Source organism: Mycteria americana, chromosome 10 (genome assembly GCF_035582795.1).
Source record: "Mycteria americana isolate JAX WOST 10 ecotype Jacksonville Zoo and Gardens chromosome 10, USCA_MyAme_1.0, whole genome shotgun sequence".
Taxonomy (NCBI): domain Eukaryota; kingdom Metazoa; phylum Chordata; class Aves; order Ciconiiformes; family Ciconiidae; genus Mycteria; species Mycteria americana.
Genome location: NC_134374.1, coordinates 23,360,971 through 23,376,472, shown reverse-complemented (window position 1 = coordinate 23,376,472; position 15,502 = coordinate 23,360,971). Strand labels below are relative to the sequence as shown.

The 15,502-nt window shown below is 33.8% G+C and overlaps 1 protein-coding gene across 3 annotated transcripts in view; it reads right to left on the bottom strand.

The window, feature by feature from the left end:
- The window catches only part of CHM (CHM Rab escort protein), a 99,813-nt gene that overhangs the window by 32,005 nt on the left and 52,306 nt on the right, over positions 1-15,502 (bottom strand). For all 3 annotated transcript variants that reach the window (XR_012777265.1, XM_075512878.1, XM_075512877.1), the window contains exons 10-14: positions 12,256-12,360; positions 11,297-11,360; positions 10,180-10,276; positions 6,019-6,111; positions 2,479-2,645 (exon numbers count right to left, since the gene is read on the bottom strand). Coding sequence is in view for 2 of the 3 variants with exons in the window: in XM_075512878.1 (XP_075368993.1) it covers positions 2,479-2,645; positions 6,019-6,111; positions 10,180-10,276; positions 11,297-11,360; positions 12,256-12,360 (526 nt within the window). In the remaining variant the exon portion in view is untranslated. The remainder of the gene's footprint in view (positions 1-2,478; positions 2,646-6,018; positions 6,112-10,179; positions 10,277-11,296; positions 11,361-12,255; positions 12,361-15,502) is intronic.

The window sequence follows — 15,502 nt, the reverse complement described above, 5'->3', positions numbered from 1 at the left end:
ACACTAAATTAAAATAAAACAAGAATGAAGTCGTTTGTATACTGAGCTGTAGCTGGATAATTGTCTGTAAAAGTTGTGGTGTCTTGCCTTCTAAATACTGTATCATCAATACAATCAAACAGCATGACATAGAGAAATTAGTAATACTAATGGTAATGAAAACATAAATCATGGGAAGTATCATTAAAACAGTAAACACAGAATTGGTCAGAGAAATTAGATTCAATTTTCCAAGCTATCTCCAAGACTAATACACACAGTGGGTTTTTGTTCATTTTTTAAAGTGTACTGATCCATGAGTTTGTAAATATTTCATGTTTGGAGACTTCCATCCTGTTGCTAGGAAGATGGAAGTGATCTGGGGGTAGAAGGCATACCAACTTACACATATTTCCCTCCTCTGCTTGTCTAGAAGGTACCTACATGCTAGATGGGAAGGGTTCCGCTTTATCTTCAGCCTATTCTTCACTTTGTTCTCACATATGCTCCTCACTTTTATTTTCCCTTATGACTTTTAATTATAAACGTGTTTGCACTAAAATATTTTTCACTCTAACTAGTGACCATTTGTTTCAAAATTTAAAACAGGTTCCAAAAAGTGTAGCTTCTATCTACTCTTTCTGAGAGGCAGTGTTTTAGGCTCTTGTTTCTCCCACGAGATCTGCTTGTTCAACATCTATCGCACTGACGGTCAACAGATTTAACACAAAGGCTAACTACAGCACCTAGAATATTTAAACACAGCTTGATCTATAATACCATTACTCATTGTTAAGAAAAAGAGCTCTTAAGGTAAAATAAAGCTGAATGCTAGAGAAGGTGGCTATCAGAATCAGAAATAGGCTGGGTTTTAAGTGTATTTAAACAGCTTTTCACTTGCACTGTTTTAAATAACAGTTAAAAAAAATCATTTAGAAAAGAACTCATTTACAATTTAAAACTGCTACCATAATAATTGTCTTGCATTATTTTTTGTCTTTACAGTTCTTTATCCTCTTGGGAGGCAAATTATTGCCTTGTAAAGCAAAATGAAGGGTACTATTAGCCCTTAATTATACTGTTCTGACCCTACAGTTCAGGCTATGTCAGCCTTTCCACTTTAAAATCTTATTTTTAAGAGGTTTATGACTTACTCATAAAAAGTCCTGCAACTGGTTAAAAGATGGCATGCACATTCTCTGAACACAGCCATTAAGAAACAGCTTTAAAAATTACTAGTGCCAGTTAGTCCTACAAAGATGTAGAAGTGTTCTCACATTAGCTCTGAAAGCACCCTGACACCACAGCGACTGCTGTGGTAGATTTGCCTAAGAATTTATATCTTCCCTATCAAGGTGGATCTCTGAATAGAAGAGCAAAGGAGAAGCATTCCTGTAGTCATCTTTTGTTGAACAAGTCGTAATCTACATATTCGCATGATCTTGATGTCTTCTGCTCAACAGTAGTGGGGAAGACGCAATGAGGTATGATATGAAGTTCTTTATGAATTTCTACGTACCTACCCTTGAAGATCTGGTGTCCCTGCATATTCTGCCTATTGCCAACGCAGAAGGTGGCTATTCCACCATCTCTCCATCTACCTAGTTTTGTTTAGGGAGCTTTCACTCTTCACCTCCAATTTCAAAGCACTAGTAGTTTGTCTTAAATTGAGTACTGGTATGATACGCCTATTACTAGGCAAGTTGCAAGTGGTTCTCAGTTCAGGATTCTAGTTAGCAGGAACTAGATATGTAGACACCCAAATACTGAGAACTAAAAATCAGAACAGAGTGTGATTCGGTGCCAAATACTATCTCAAGGTCACGAATAGAATGACATTCCCCTCAATTCCTTCAGAGACACAATTACACCATAATTTTTTAATACAGTGATACTAAGGCAAAGAGAAGGTAAACTGAGACAGATAGCTTACTGTACCAGATTAGTAATTATGCTGGGTTTTTTTCCCCCAACATGTACTGCAAGTATTAAACTACTTTGATGATCCTTCCAACTTGAACTGTAGATAGGCTTTTCTGATCTTTGATTTGCACTGCTTCTCTGCTACTGTACCTCCTCTTTAAACTTACAGGGAAAAGACTATATATTTTGGGGAATTATCATCTATATTTCTGAATTACTTGACAGTTTTTCCTTTCCACAGTATTAGAGCACATAAGCATTCTATGAAGATCATCATCTTCAGGTACAGCTGCCTTCCAGGTTCCCTCTACCTGTTTCAGATTAAATATCTGCTACTCCTAATGTTACTATATCAAGTGACCTTTTCTCAAGTTTCCTCCATTCTCAATCCCACTGACATTCACTTTGCTTATTAAGTAAGATTTTTTTGTATGTCTAGCTGTGAAGTTTTATAGCTGTATTAGTACTAATTACCCAGCATAAATCAGAATAACCCAGAACAAAAGTAGACTGTATTGGACTTCCCTAGGTCTTTAAAATTAAAGTTCTGCAACCAAAAAAACTGATCTGCCCAACCTGTTTGACAGCACAGTCATTTCCTAAAGCAGAGTCTGGTCCAGAACAGACATAAACATTTGAGGGTAAACCATCATATGAATTTTTGTCAACTTCTGAAGAATCTCTCATGTTGAAGTAGACTGCCCAGAGGACTCTAGGTTTTCCCAGTTCTTCATTTTCAACCTCTGAAAAGAAAAAATAGTGTTTCCAGTAATCAACGTTCACATATAATAAGGGAAATATGTAATCTAGCATACTAAAAGTCAATTTATTAACATGGAATTAGGGTAACAAAGCAATTTTTTTTCTTTAAAAAGCCAATTAATTTTACTTTCCATTATTTTCTGAGGTACTCTTTCATCACACTTTTCCTTTACAACCATAAGTATGTAAACTCTACTTATTCTGTACACACTATGCCACGTAAGAACTAATTATCACCTAAAAGCATACTACCAAGAAGCTTGGTCTAAATTTAACGTCTTTCCACTTCATGTTATCTAGTTTACTCTGGATAAACTCCATGAGCATATGACGGTCTGAACAAGTCCTCCACAGGCTGTGCCAACTGGAAGATACTGCATTCCATATGCAAAGATATTTTTGATGTATACTTCCCCCTCCCCTCATTTAATAGTTTATCTTTGTATGAGAGCTCTTCTCATAACAGACCTTTCCATGCTGTAACATTAAGCGTCTTCAAGCCAATCTAAGGAGACTAACTAATGCTCACGGTTTAAATAAAAGGAATTTTAAAGAAAAATCCACAAAGAATACCTGTCCCCCAAATTAACTGCAGATAAAGAATTACCAAAACCCGCAAGTACTCCATTTGAGATGTGATACGCAGTATGTAGAATCTCTAAACTGTGGAAATACTGCTAAATGAAAATAAATGATTAATTCATATTTATCTACACTTACTGAGGACTTGTACTGCGCTACAATATTCATTATGAATACAAAATGATCATAAACTACACCTTGCTTGTTCATCATCTGTTACCTTCTTGCAGTTACTTTGCACATTCATAGTAACCCCTCTGCACACAGGCAGAAAAACCTCTGGGAAGATGAAGGTGACTTTTTAACAGTGCAGAATGCAATGGAGGAATACACAACATAGATTCTTAGCTTAATAGATACTATTTGTTTGGCATATTTGCTGTCCCCTTTTTGGTATTTTACCTCCTCTAAAATAAATGAAGCTTGTAAAAGACCTTGTGAGATTTACTTCTTTCCAAGGAAGAAACTTCTAGATAACAACGGCATTCAAAACAGTATTTTAAAGCAGTTGAATTAGAAAAAAAGAGATAAATCTATGCTATTCCTTCAGTGTCTTTTTATAACTGTCAAATATTTAAAAAAAAAATAGGTGCTAACCATACTGAACAGTTTGAAATATAAATTAAATTCATCAGCCTGTGAAAGTCTGAGCCTTAATACAGGGCAAGATGCTCTTTAATATATTTAAAAGTTCACATTGCTCATAAAAGTTACTTCTTCCTCATTTAGGCAGGAAAATGAATGGAGTCCTCTTCTCCAGGTGACTTTGCCTCTTTGACCTGCCATGGCCCAGTGCTCACTTTATCTGGTGATTCATTTTCAATAACTCCAACAGTATTTGTTCTGACATTTTAATTAAAATACGACCACTACCTCATCCTGATGATAAAAAGGCCTGTGTGTCAGTGAAAACTAGCTTTTCAGTGCCTCAGTGCACCTGAGGACCCCTATGATCACAGAGTTTCTACAGAAGAATTTCAGTCAGGTTCTAAACAATATATCATTTCAAAACTGGATCACTTGAGACATTAAGATTAATGCTAACCCCCCCCAAATGATTAGACGACACTAAACTGCAAGTTAATCTTTTCTTCACCAATTGAGTCTTTGAAACACATGGCACTGTCTTCAAAATTTAAGATATATGTTAAATATTAAAAGTTGGAAATTAGTGGGCTTTAAATTAACAAATATCAACATGAAAAGTGTTTGCAGCTCTCCAATCTAATAAAGTTTTCTATTTACAACCCCTAGTTGTATTCTATGTATTTGTTTTGTAAAGGCTCTTGTACTACAAACCTAGTAAAAAATTTACATCTTTGGGACATAAAAGATGCCTTTCCTGTAAGCAAAAAAGAAAGAAAATGCATATTATTTAACACTTTACTTCCTATTAAAAGCACTTTGTTGTCTAACAAAAACAGTAAGATATTTGATTTTTCATTAAAAGGTAGAGGAAAAAAATGTAAAAATAGAAAAGAACATAGAAAAACAAGCTTGTGAAAAGGTGAACTCAACCCTTCATGAAACACTATTCTTGGTTACAGAGCCCTGAGAGGAAAAAGAAAGACCGGCCACATAATAGACTGCATTTATTTTTTTTTAACAGGAGCAAATTCTACCTGAATTCGTGTTATGCTCCATGAATGGAGCGTAACAGCAAATATTATAAGCAAACCAATTATAAATATTATAAAATACTTCCACATCTTACTAACTGGTGTATATATGAACATAAACTCTTCCATTGACAGCTAAGTATTGCTTTCTCATAGAAGAACTATGATTTACTGTGTTTAAGTATGAGCACGCTGTATTTAAAAATGCTTTGCCAGGGTTAGAAGACAGCAACATCTTCTACATGCACACTACCTATTCTATGAGCATCTACCAAAAATATGATTACATTCAAGATCTCAGGATTAAATTAGCTCAAAGTATCTCGGGGACAATTTATTTCTAGGCAACAACTGCTCTGTCAACAGCTACTTTCCCCTGGGACTGTGAAATTGTCCATCTCAAGGTCAAAGTTCATGAAAGTAGCTGGCAAGGCTTCCTTGAATTTAGGGCCAAACAGTTCATTATTGGAAATTACTGGAAATCTATCTTCCTGATAACACTGTAGTGTGTAACAACTTGATGCTTCCTCTGCTTAAAGCAGAAGGCAGAGAATTTCACCTAAAAACAGCAAACAAGGAAGCACTTGAAGAAGACAACAAAAGGATGAGCAACGGTCTTAAAATAAGAGAAGGTGGAAGAAAACTAAGAAGCTTATACCACTGAACACACCTGGCAGCTGGAGGAGAGAAGCAGATCACTAACTTTTGGGGTTTTGGTAACTTTTGTTAGGGATACCTAGAAATCACTAAAAACAGGATAGTGTAAAAAACCAGATTCACAAATATTTCATTTCACTGCTGCACCTTTGAAAGACATGCTGAGAAGCAAATATGTTTCCATGAAAAAGAAAGTGTGAAAAATTAAAAAGGTCCTAAACACTTATAGCCATGGTCCTTGTATACTGAAGTTAAACCACAACTGAAGAAGACTTGGAACATTAGATCATGAAATACAAAAAACCTGACATCTGTCTAATCAATCTCAGTCTCAAAACAGATTCTTTTTACTTTGAGATGCTGATATCTAAATAGCAGCTCACCATATGTTGACTCTGATGACAGATTCAGATATTCAGTAACAGATACTTTAGTTACAAGGGTAAGTTATATTTTTGCAAAATAATCTCTTAATACTTTGTTTGTTTATTTTTACCTTTTTCTGTATTTAGATTGAATAACTTCTGTACAACAGGCTCTAAATCTTCCCTAGCAGTTTTAGTTGATGGACAGGTTAAATGGACTAAATCTGTTAAGAGAGAACACAAACTAATTACAATCACCAATACACAGATATATAAATATCATTTACAATTTTGAAAAGGCACAGCAGGCTTTTAAAAATCACCGCTCTTCATATAAATCACTTCCTTTAACCCAGAGAAGTACTGTATTATGGAAATACAGTGTATATACACCACACAGAAAAATTTTCTTAATACATCTCATAATTATCTCTCTCTTCCATATATGTTGGTAAGACGGAAGTATAATTTAACATCAGCAGTGCAGACAGAGATAAGGTCATTCTATGAAAAGGTACCTATCGATACCAGGAAAAGCAGCAGCAAGAATCTGGATAACACATTGTATTTGCCATTAATGACCTCTAGAAACCCCAAGAACATTCTTATCGGTGTTGACAGTTCAACAACATACTGAACCCACAAATATCACTACTTTCATCCACACTCTCCTTTAAGAGCTAAATCGGGACTGAGTAGGAATTTGGAAATCTGGCTACTCACAGTTTAATTTCTGGCTGTACAGGAGTAAGTAGGAGCTATCTTTCTCCACTGAAGTAAAAAGTTTGAGCAAGACTTCCATTTCTGTTACTGTACTAAATAGTAAATGAGAGGAAGCAAATAGATGCATGTTCTAAGTTACAGCTCAAGTGGGCTGGCAGTTAACTATTTCTCTCCAGCCACACAGAGAATGAAGAACACTAGGAACCCTGTCATGTTTTGACAAACTAGACAGAATTTAAACATAAGCACTGCTGAACATCAGAGAACTGTTCTGCGATGTAAGTTATGACACATGCAATCCCTTGGTACAACATAACAGAAAACCTCTACAACATTTTATTCATCCACCTTCTTACAGGATGGGAGAAACAAGAGTTTTCTGTTTGCGTAAGGGTGAAATTAGGTCAGGTGGGCCAGTAAGGATTTCTGATAATTTGCAAAACTGATTTGAAGTACTTGATTTCAAGAGATGCCCTGTACGCATCCGAAACAAATCACAGAGTACAGCAAACCCATATTGGAAAAAGATGACATGAAAAGATTTTGGACCACAAGGACACATTTGTGGAACTGTATAATTAATCAAAATTCACCTTACAGCATGGGCAAATCAATGTCACTAAATCCAATGTATTTGTGAAAATTCACAGTTTTGCTTCAGTAATGCAGATTTGATATTTAGATTTCTTGCTACTGTACTTGTTTTCACAAAAATAAAGTTGCTAAACAGATTCCTCACGGAACATACTATTCCTTTATCTGTTCTGTTTTGCAAACTAGTGAAGTTGCTGGCTCCTTAGAAAAGATAATCACTTGATGCAGCTCTTGACCTCTTCTCTGTTCCTTTGGTCTCTATTCAGATACAGAACCAGCTACTCTGCTGCTTTATCCCACCTGATTTTACATCCATTCATTCAGATATTTAAAAGCCTCATCTTAAAGCTTTTTATAAAACCACCTTACTGGACTCATTTGCTACTGAACAGTTGTCTGGAAGCTTCTCAGCAGAGAAGTATCTGTCAGAGAATCATGAAGAATTTTAACATATCTTTGTACAAAATTTAAATGGATTCATTTTTTCTTCATTACTCTACATTTCTGATCAATGTAATAGCAAGGTATAGCTATGGCGTTATTTTAAATCCATATGACATTTTTCTCTTTTCACTCTGAAGTCTGGCTACATTTGTGTCATTATTTACAAGTACATCACACATATCTTGAATGATTTCCTGGCTACAGTTGTGCCACAGAAAGTTTGACACTGACTCCAGGAGAACCAGACATTTAACCCTTCATGCTCCTCTTCTTTCAGATTGCAACACACAGAGATTATATTCAAACATTAATATTCATTTTTTATTTAACCAGAACCAAGCCTTCTGTCTAAAAGGCATACGTACTAAAAAAAGTAAAAGAAAACAGGTGATGATAATGAAAGCCCCGCTGTAACCCTAACTAAATGTTTACAACCCCAAACATTGTAATACAATCTATTCTTTCCTCAAAAAACCCCAACTATAAATCACTAAAGTTCACATCATTTACTTTCTATAAAATCTTTTTTATTATCTTTAAGGTTATGGCTATGAGTCACAGTCATCAGTATATATTTTGATTATATTTGATTTACTCAGGTATAACTGCATTAGTTACAGTGGTTGCCAACATTTGTCTTCAAGTAATTCTTCTAGCAAGAAGAACGATGAGTTTAGTTCATGATTTCATCATTACAGTCTCAATTTTTAGGGCAAGTGAAGGAGTTTGGTTCCACTCAACTGGCAATACAGATGATGTGCCTGTCATTTATGCAGTGTGATCAAAGAGTAGATGTATTTGTATACTTATCTTAAATAATTGTTTGAAGGAGAAATCAGTCAGGTTAAAACCCATTTACAGATAATGATGTAAAAGTTTTTTAAAAAATTATGAAATATGTCCCATAACTAGAACTCAGCTATATCTAAGATACAACTATATTATTTCAATATATGAAGACAAATTTCATTAAGGAATGTACTACCTTCTCTTCTGAAATGAAAAGAATTTATGGAGAAAAGTAAATAACAGAAACCTTAATTTTTCAGCACCACAGAAATTCTCATGAAACTAATAATTTATATCTACTTGAACATCAATCCTTCTTTAGTTTCACTTCCTGCTATATATATTTTGTGAACCCTTAAATAAAGTAAATCAGCTATTTAAAGGATAAATACTAACAATATGCTTTATAGCACTAAGTTCTTAATTACAGGTTTATCTTTATTATTATTTAAGTAGAAAATATAACTTTGAATGACTTAATCATTTAGTTCGCTCTTCCTTCACATGCAAAGAACTGAGTTCAAGGCCAGGTAACTAAAATAAATTGGTTATTATTACAGTTACTTATATTTTGTTAAAAAGTGTTAGGTCAGGTAACATCTAATTCTATTTATCTTCCATAGTGTCCCAAACTGGTAATCTATTTAACAGAATTCGGAAAAAGAATTTGGAAAGAAAAATAAATACCAAATAAGAACATTTTGTTGCTCATCTATTTCAAATTCACATAAAATACCAACAACAGAGTCATAAAGCTCTGTACATAGAAAACTGTTCATGGAAATACTGGGATGCCCCTTCTAGAAGGGTGATCCCTCAGATATTTTTAGAATTAAAGAATCTAATGCAGTAGACAACAATAACAAAGTTCTTAAAAGAATTTTTATAACTTTACCTCAAATACATCATGATGCACTCCTTCCTTCCAAATCTCATAATGGGACATAATCCCACCTCCACCAAAACTTTCAGAAGATAAAAAGCTCCCAAATATAGTGTACTTCAGGTACTTCAATTTAATACTTCAGCTAAGGTAGTCCAATTTCAAAAGGCAAACTAACGACAAACTACCAGTAAGATTCACGTGCTTTAGAATATTTTTTTAATCTACTGAAGGAAAAATTTATTATTGTGTAAGTGAAAATAAGTCTATTTTCATCTTAAAAATCTTGTGTAACAAACAAAATGTGGAATTCTAATACATTTTTTAATTAAAAAAAAATACAGCAGTCATAACAAAAAGCTCTTTGTTGGTGCTTTAAAAAATTATTTTATAATTACTGTACAGTAAACAGAATATTGTCCCTGTACTAATAACACTACAGCTATCAAGCTTATTAGCCACAGAAGTGGTAAAAGGAACATTTGATGTTTGATCTGTTTGGAAATAAAGAATAATATACTTTATTACTGTGAAAATCACAATAAGATTTTAAATTTAAGATTTATAAGATAAATTTAGATTTAAATTTAAGATTTTAAATTATGACATGTAAATTGAAATAAAATTGAATGCAACAAGAATCTTGTAGTATGATTCCTAAGCCATATGAAACAGCACACAGCTGCTATAGAATGAAGACAATGGACTATTTCTCTCGTCTGCTGATAACAGTAACCCAGTACACACTGTTTTTTCAGATAATAGTCTGGTCATTGTGCACCAGATGTATTTTAAATTTTCAGAGTTGATAGAGTCAAAAGGAAAAATATAGTTAAGATTACATATACCCTGTACTTACAAGTGTCCTTCATGCATGTCATGGTTGAAGAACACAACTCAATGACGCAAACTGCTGGTTTCCCTAGATCCACTGGAGGCACTGTCAAAATAGAAACCTATCAAGCAGAAGGAACAACTTACGTTAAAGCAGAGTAACATGGAGGATGAAGCAACCCACACAATTATGAGTAAAGGTGAAAAATAACTGCAGACATTTACACAATTTTGTTTTCTGGTTTATTAGTAACAATTTGTGCAATCAATCCTAAAGAATTTGAGCATTTATGAATTTCTACCAAAGTCAGTAAGGCCACCTTTGTTAGGAACGTCTGCAGCAGCGCAACAGAAAAAAAAACTCATATCACAGGCCTTTCCAAAAGGATGACGGTTTAGAAGCTCTGTTGGCATGATACTGCAAAATCATTTTTGAACGCTGGGCAGAGCACTGTTAGGTGAGAATGACTGGAGTACTTTTATGCAGGACTGGTAGTAACAAGACTTAGGAAGAACAGACTTCTCTGTCATATATGTTCTTATTTTGTAGATCCTACTTAACCTGTAAGAACACAGGAAGCGTACAGAAGAAACACTTAAGCCAGATTAATATCCTTTAAAATTAAGGTCTGCAAAGACGGACAAAGCAGAAGCATTTAAAGGATCCGAAAGTGTACCATAAGAACTTCAAACAGTAAAAGTGAATGTTAAAAAACAAAACAAAACAAAAAAAAAACAACAAAAAAAAACACAAAAAAACCCCACAAAACAACAACCCACAACAAAAGAACTTTGAACAAAGTTTAGACAAGATAAATAACTAACAGTTAACAGAATACTAAGGGTAACAGTTTATTAAAAAGCAAGCAAAAAGAACTACCTTAAAGACAGCAGCTTAGAAACTCTGTTAATTGATATAGTGCTAACCAAACAGGGAAACCGAAGTCATTGAACTAAACTAAACTAAAATAAAATTCCTAATAGTTTTATAAAGATCAACGAATTAAACAATTATCAGTAGAGAGAGCTGACTAAAAAGCTGGATTCAAGCAGAAACAAAAGCATGAATTAATTCCTACCAACAGCTAAGTATTAATACATACAATTCATAAAGAGATAAGTGATACAAAATTGATATATACCTGCTGCTCTGAATCTGTGTTTAGTACAGACTGATCTGTAATAAGCACTGCTCTGGAGATCTGCCTACAATTAAATAAAACAATTATAGCATTTCACAAAAACATAAAAAATAGCAATTTGGATTCATAGTTTTGGCAATACCAATCTAAACATAACACTGTGGGAAGGCTATTTAAACATATCATCTTTATCAATATGATTGGCAGTGGGATATTTTGCCTGTTGCTGAAGTAGGACCACATCTGGAACATGAATGAAGTATTTTCAATGACAAAAATAGATGATGAATAAATGAGCCAGTGCCATTATATAAAACAGCTTGACTATCCTACTGGTTTTTAAAAAATTATTTTGCTTATTAGATCAAGTTTAGTAGCAGCATGTTACAGGACTTTTTATGTTCCAAACAACATAAAACGCTTTGGATTAAGGGGAAATCCACTAGAGTGGAGTTCATGCATTGAAGTTTTTAATCCTCCATTGCCTATGATTATTTCTGCACTGCACCTACTACTACATCTTGGCTAATATCTCATCTGCAGTATTTTGAAGACAAAGGCAGTATATGTCCAATGCTTTTGGCAAGAACAACAAAAATCAGATAAAACAATGACTTCTAATACTTCTCTAAACCTGAACAAATTTAAAGCGAAAACAGCAACAGGCACCTCCACCTTCCAAACGCTTTTTAACAAATATGAAGTCCCTAATGCACTTAGAGCTATTGGACTTTTTTATAAGGAAAAGGGGAATATGATTTAGAGGACAATTTTAGAAAATCTAAACATAGAAAGTATACAGTATGCCCTCAAGTATATAGAAGAGAAAAACTATGCACAGAACTAAGCTGTACTGCAAATATAAAGCAGGAGACAATGATCTCTTATGTTTAACTTGCAGAGTACTTTATACACTATTATTTAAAGAAATTTAATATGTTTACTGTTTTACTACATACCTGTAACACACATTTGTGCATACGCTCTCCGAAAGGTAACTATCTTCCACGATAAAATAGTTAGCGCTTATTCTTTGTCCAAAATGATCCACAATAGCTTTGCATCTGTTAAAAAAAATCAAACCAAAATAAAAAATTTGGATATAAGGTAACAAAATCATGTGGAAGTTTTCAAAATTCAGTTATATAGCACACCGTTTATATCTTTCAAATAAGTTAGCTACGCATTTCTTTAACATGTGAACCCCTGAAACAACTCAACTGAAATTGATAACTAAATTCTAGAGTTATACATTCTACCTGGTGTATACAATTTTTACACGCAATGCCATTATAGATGATGATATCAGAACATTAATAAATTGGTCACTTTATAAGGAAAACTAAATATAAGCTAATAACCCTGGCATTTGATTGTACATTAAAATGGCATACGTTTCTTACCTCATGACACATGGAAAAGTAATACCATCAATTGTTTTGTAGGTGCTACCCTATTGCAGTGTTATTTTTCCCCAGTCAGCAACCTTTACCAAAGAGAAGTATATTTTGACAATAACATTGGACAAATTAAATGACAAATTAACTTAAGAGACGTAAGGAAAAATCCCTGCGAAATGTGTGCATCAGACCGTTCCAATAGAAGTTTTATGAGCTTCTATATTTGTGACTAAATATACCATTTATCTATAAGTTACACACATAAGGATTAACTAAGTCACATTGCTTTAAGAGCAACACAAATGTTCTTGATAGATCCTGTTTGTCTTTGAATATATACAAATTCTAACACAAACATGTATTCGTTTGCCTCAGGCAATAGTTGAAAAAGTAAAAAACCCCAAACAAACAAACAAACAAAGCCCCAAGACACACCCCCCCCATCTTTCTGAATGCAAGCAGGTCAAAACAAAAGGAGAATAATTAAAAGTTGAGACACTGCTACAAAAATTTTCAAGAGTCAAGTGTAACAACAGACTAACACTCTTATAAATGGGACAGAAATGCAAACCACAGGAAAGAAGCAATTCAGAGAGCTTAAATGAGAACAGAATACAAATTTCAGATTTTAATGGGGAAAAATATCCACAAAAGAACAAACTTCAGACTTATACATGACATATATGAAACCAAATCATATATATGAGACAAATAAAAAGGAGGCTGCATACAGACACTAACTAAAAACAACCTCTACTGCTGATTCCCATATGCCATGATCTGTGTCCTATTTAACTGTACATATTTTCCTCAAACGGAGACGTTGCAAACATTTTTACAAACCCCTACATGTTTAAAGAGCACCTATCTTAATGAATGCTTTTCCTATCTAAAGTGCAAGCAAAATATGTGCACTACGATTTCTTTCCTTATAGCTTATTTCCACATCCTAAGGATCTTTAAGACTCAATACTGACTTCTAAAGCAAGATTTTAAGGTTTTCTACAATATCAGAACATTTACTGTACAAATAAATAAAGACAATTAGCTTTACTTAACTTTTGCTTGGTGTATGAAAGTTACCGTATTTTTTTTTAATTAAATTCTTCTGAATCAGCATCTCAATGTTTCAGTTGATTTAATATACAGGATTCAAACCAGTAAATTCTCTCACACACATTTACGCACACAAGCCACATGCGCGTACTTGAAAACATCAAAAGAAACAAAAGGTTGCCTAACAGAGATGCCTCACAGATTTAAATGTGGTTTATCATAGCGCAACATTATTCCTGTATCAGTAAATATCTGACATGCAAGTTATACCTTATGAATAAACAGCATTTCTGCAACTTCAAGTTATTCATTAGCTTCTGTGATCAAAATGATCTATAAAACTAGAGAAGATGAAAACCAAACCTAAATAATTAATAGCAATCAGCTGCCACTAGCTTTAGTAAACCAGTTGCTTCTGTAGTCTGAAATGAGACTTGATGAAGGGTGCACACAACACTTATTTTGAAATGTAGGAGCTTAGTGACAATTAAGCACGTTTTTGTAACACTAACTTCTAATGCTGATTTCATAGGAATCTGGATACTACATATATACCTATATTCAAATTCAACAGACAACGCGAGAACCATAATTAAAAGAATAGTCTAACGGTACATGCATTGCTTAACTTTAAACATGTCGTATTCGTCACAGTTTCAATCACATTCTATTCAACATGTGTTTCACTTGCAACTTTAAGAAGTTTTTTCTTAATGTTAACCTAACTGATTTCAGTCTCAAGCACTCATTTGAATACTGCAAATAAACAAGGAAGTCGAGCTGCTACAGTTCATTTCTAATTATAACCTTTCTTATTGTTTATGAAACAATTTCCCCTGCCACCCCCCTAAACATTATAGAAGGGGAAAGGTTGATTAAATGTCATGTTGCATCACTCAAAGCCAGCAAAAGCAACTGCACACTTTCTATTTTCCTGCTAAGTGTTGTTTCCTCTCCTTTGTTCAGGAATAGCTATCAGGTCATATGTTTGATAAGATTTTAAACAGAAAAAGAGATAGTGCTTTTAATTTCAATCTCCACTTTACTTCAAAGGATGATGCTGAGAAAATTTCTTTCAAGTACTGCTTCCAAACATGGAAAACACTTATGCACTGACATTATCAGGTCTCTGTCATCTGATATGTGTTGGAACAATGAATCATACAGAACCCTCCATTGACCTTCTTTCAATGTGTCTAGATAAAAGGATGAAAATTAGAATCCATCTCCTTGCAGTGCCACGAGTTATAAATGTACTTTATAGGGCTCATTATCCAAACTAATGGACTAAGGGCGACATCCTTGAAATGGACTTACCAGCACTGACAAAGCCAGTATGCAATATTTCAAGAAAGATATGTAAATTACTATGTGTTTGCTATATCTTTTTATTACAGATGTATAAATTTCCATTTATCATATCTTTTCCATTTTTGAGACAGAATTATGTAATTGGAAACATATGTAAAGTGTGATCAACATAAAATGCCTACCATTATTATTAATGCAATCCATGTAATTTAAAATACTTTAAATTTTATATGTACCCAAAAAGTGACCTACAATAAACATGGAGAAAATAAACAACAAAAAGAAAAATAGTTATCATGCATACACTCAATGTGCTTTTTCCTCAACCTAAGGAATATGATGTGTTTTTTAATTTCCACCAGAGCATCAGAGTTCTATCAAGAACGCAGGATGTTCTGCATACGTATTAAAACAGCAGATCTAACCTGATACAATACGT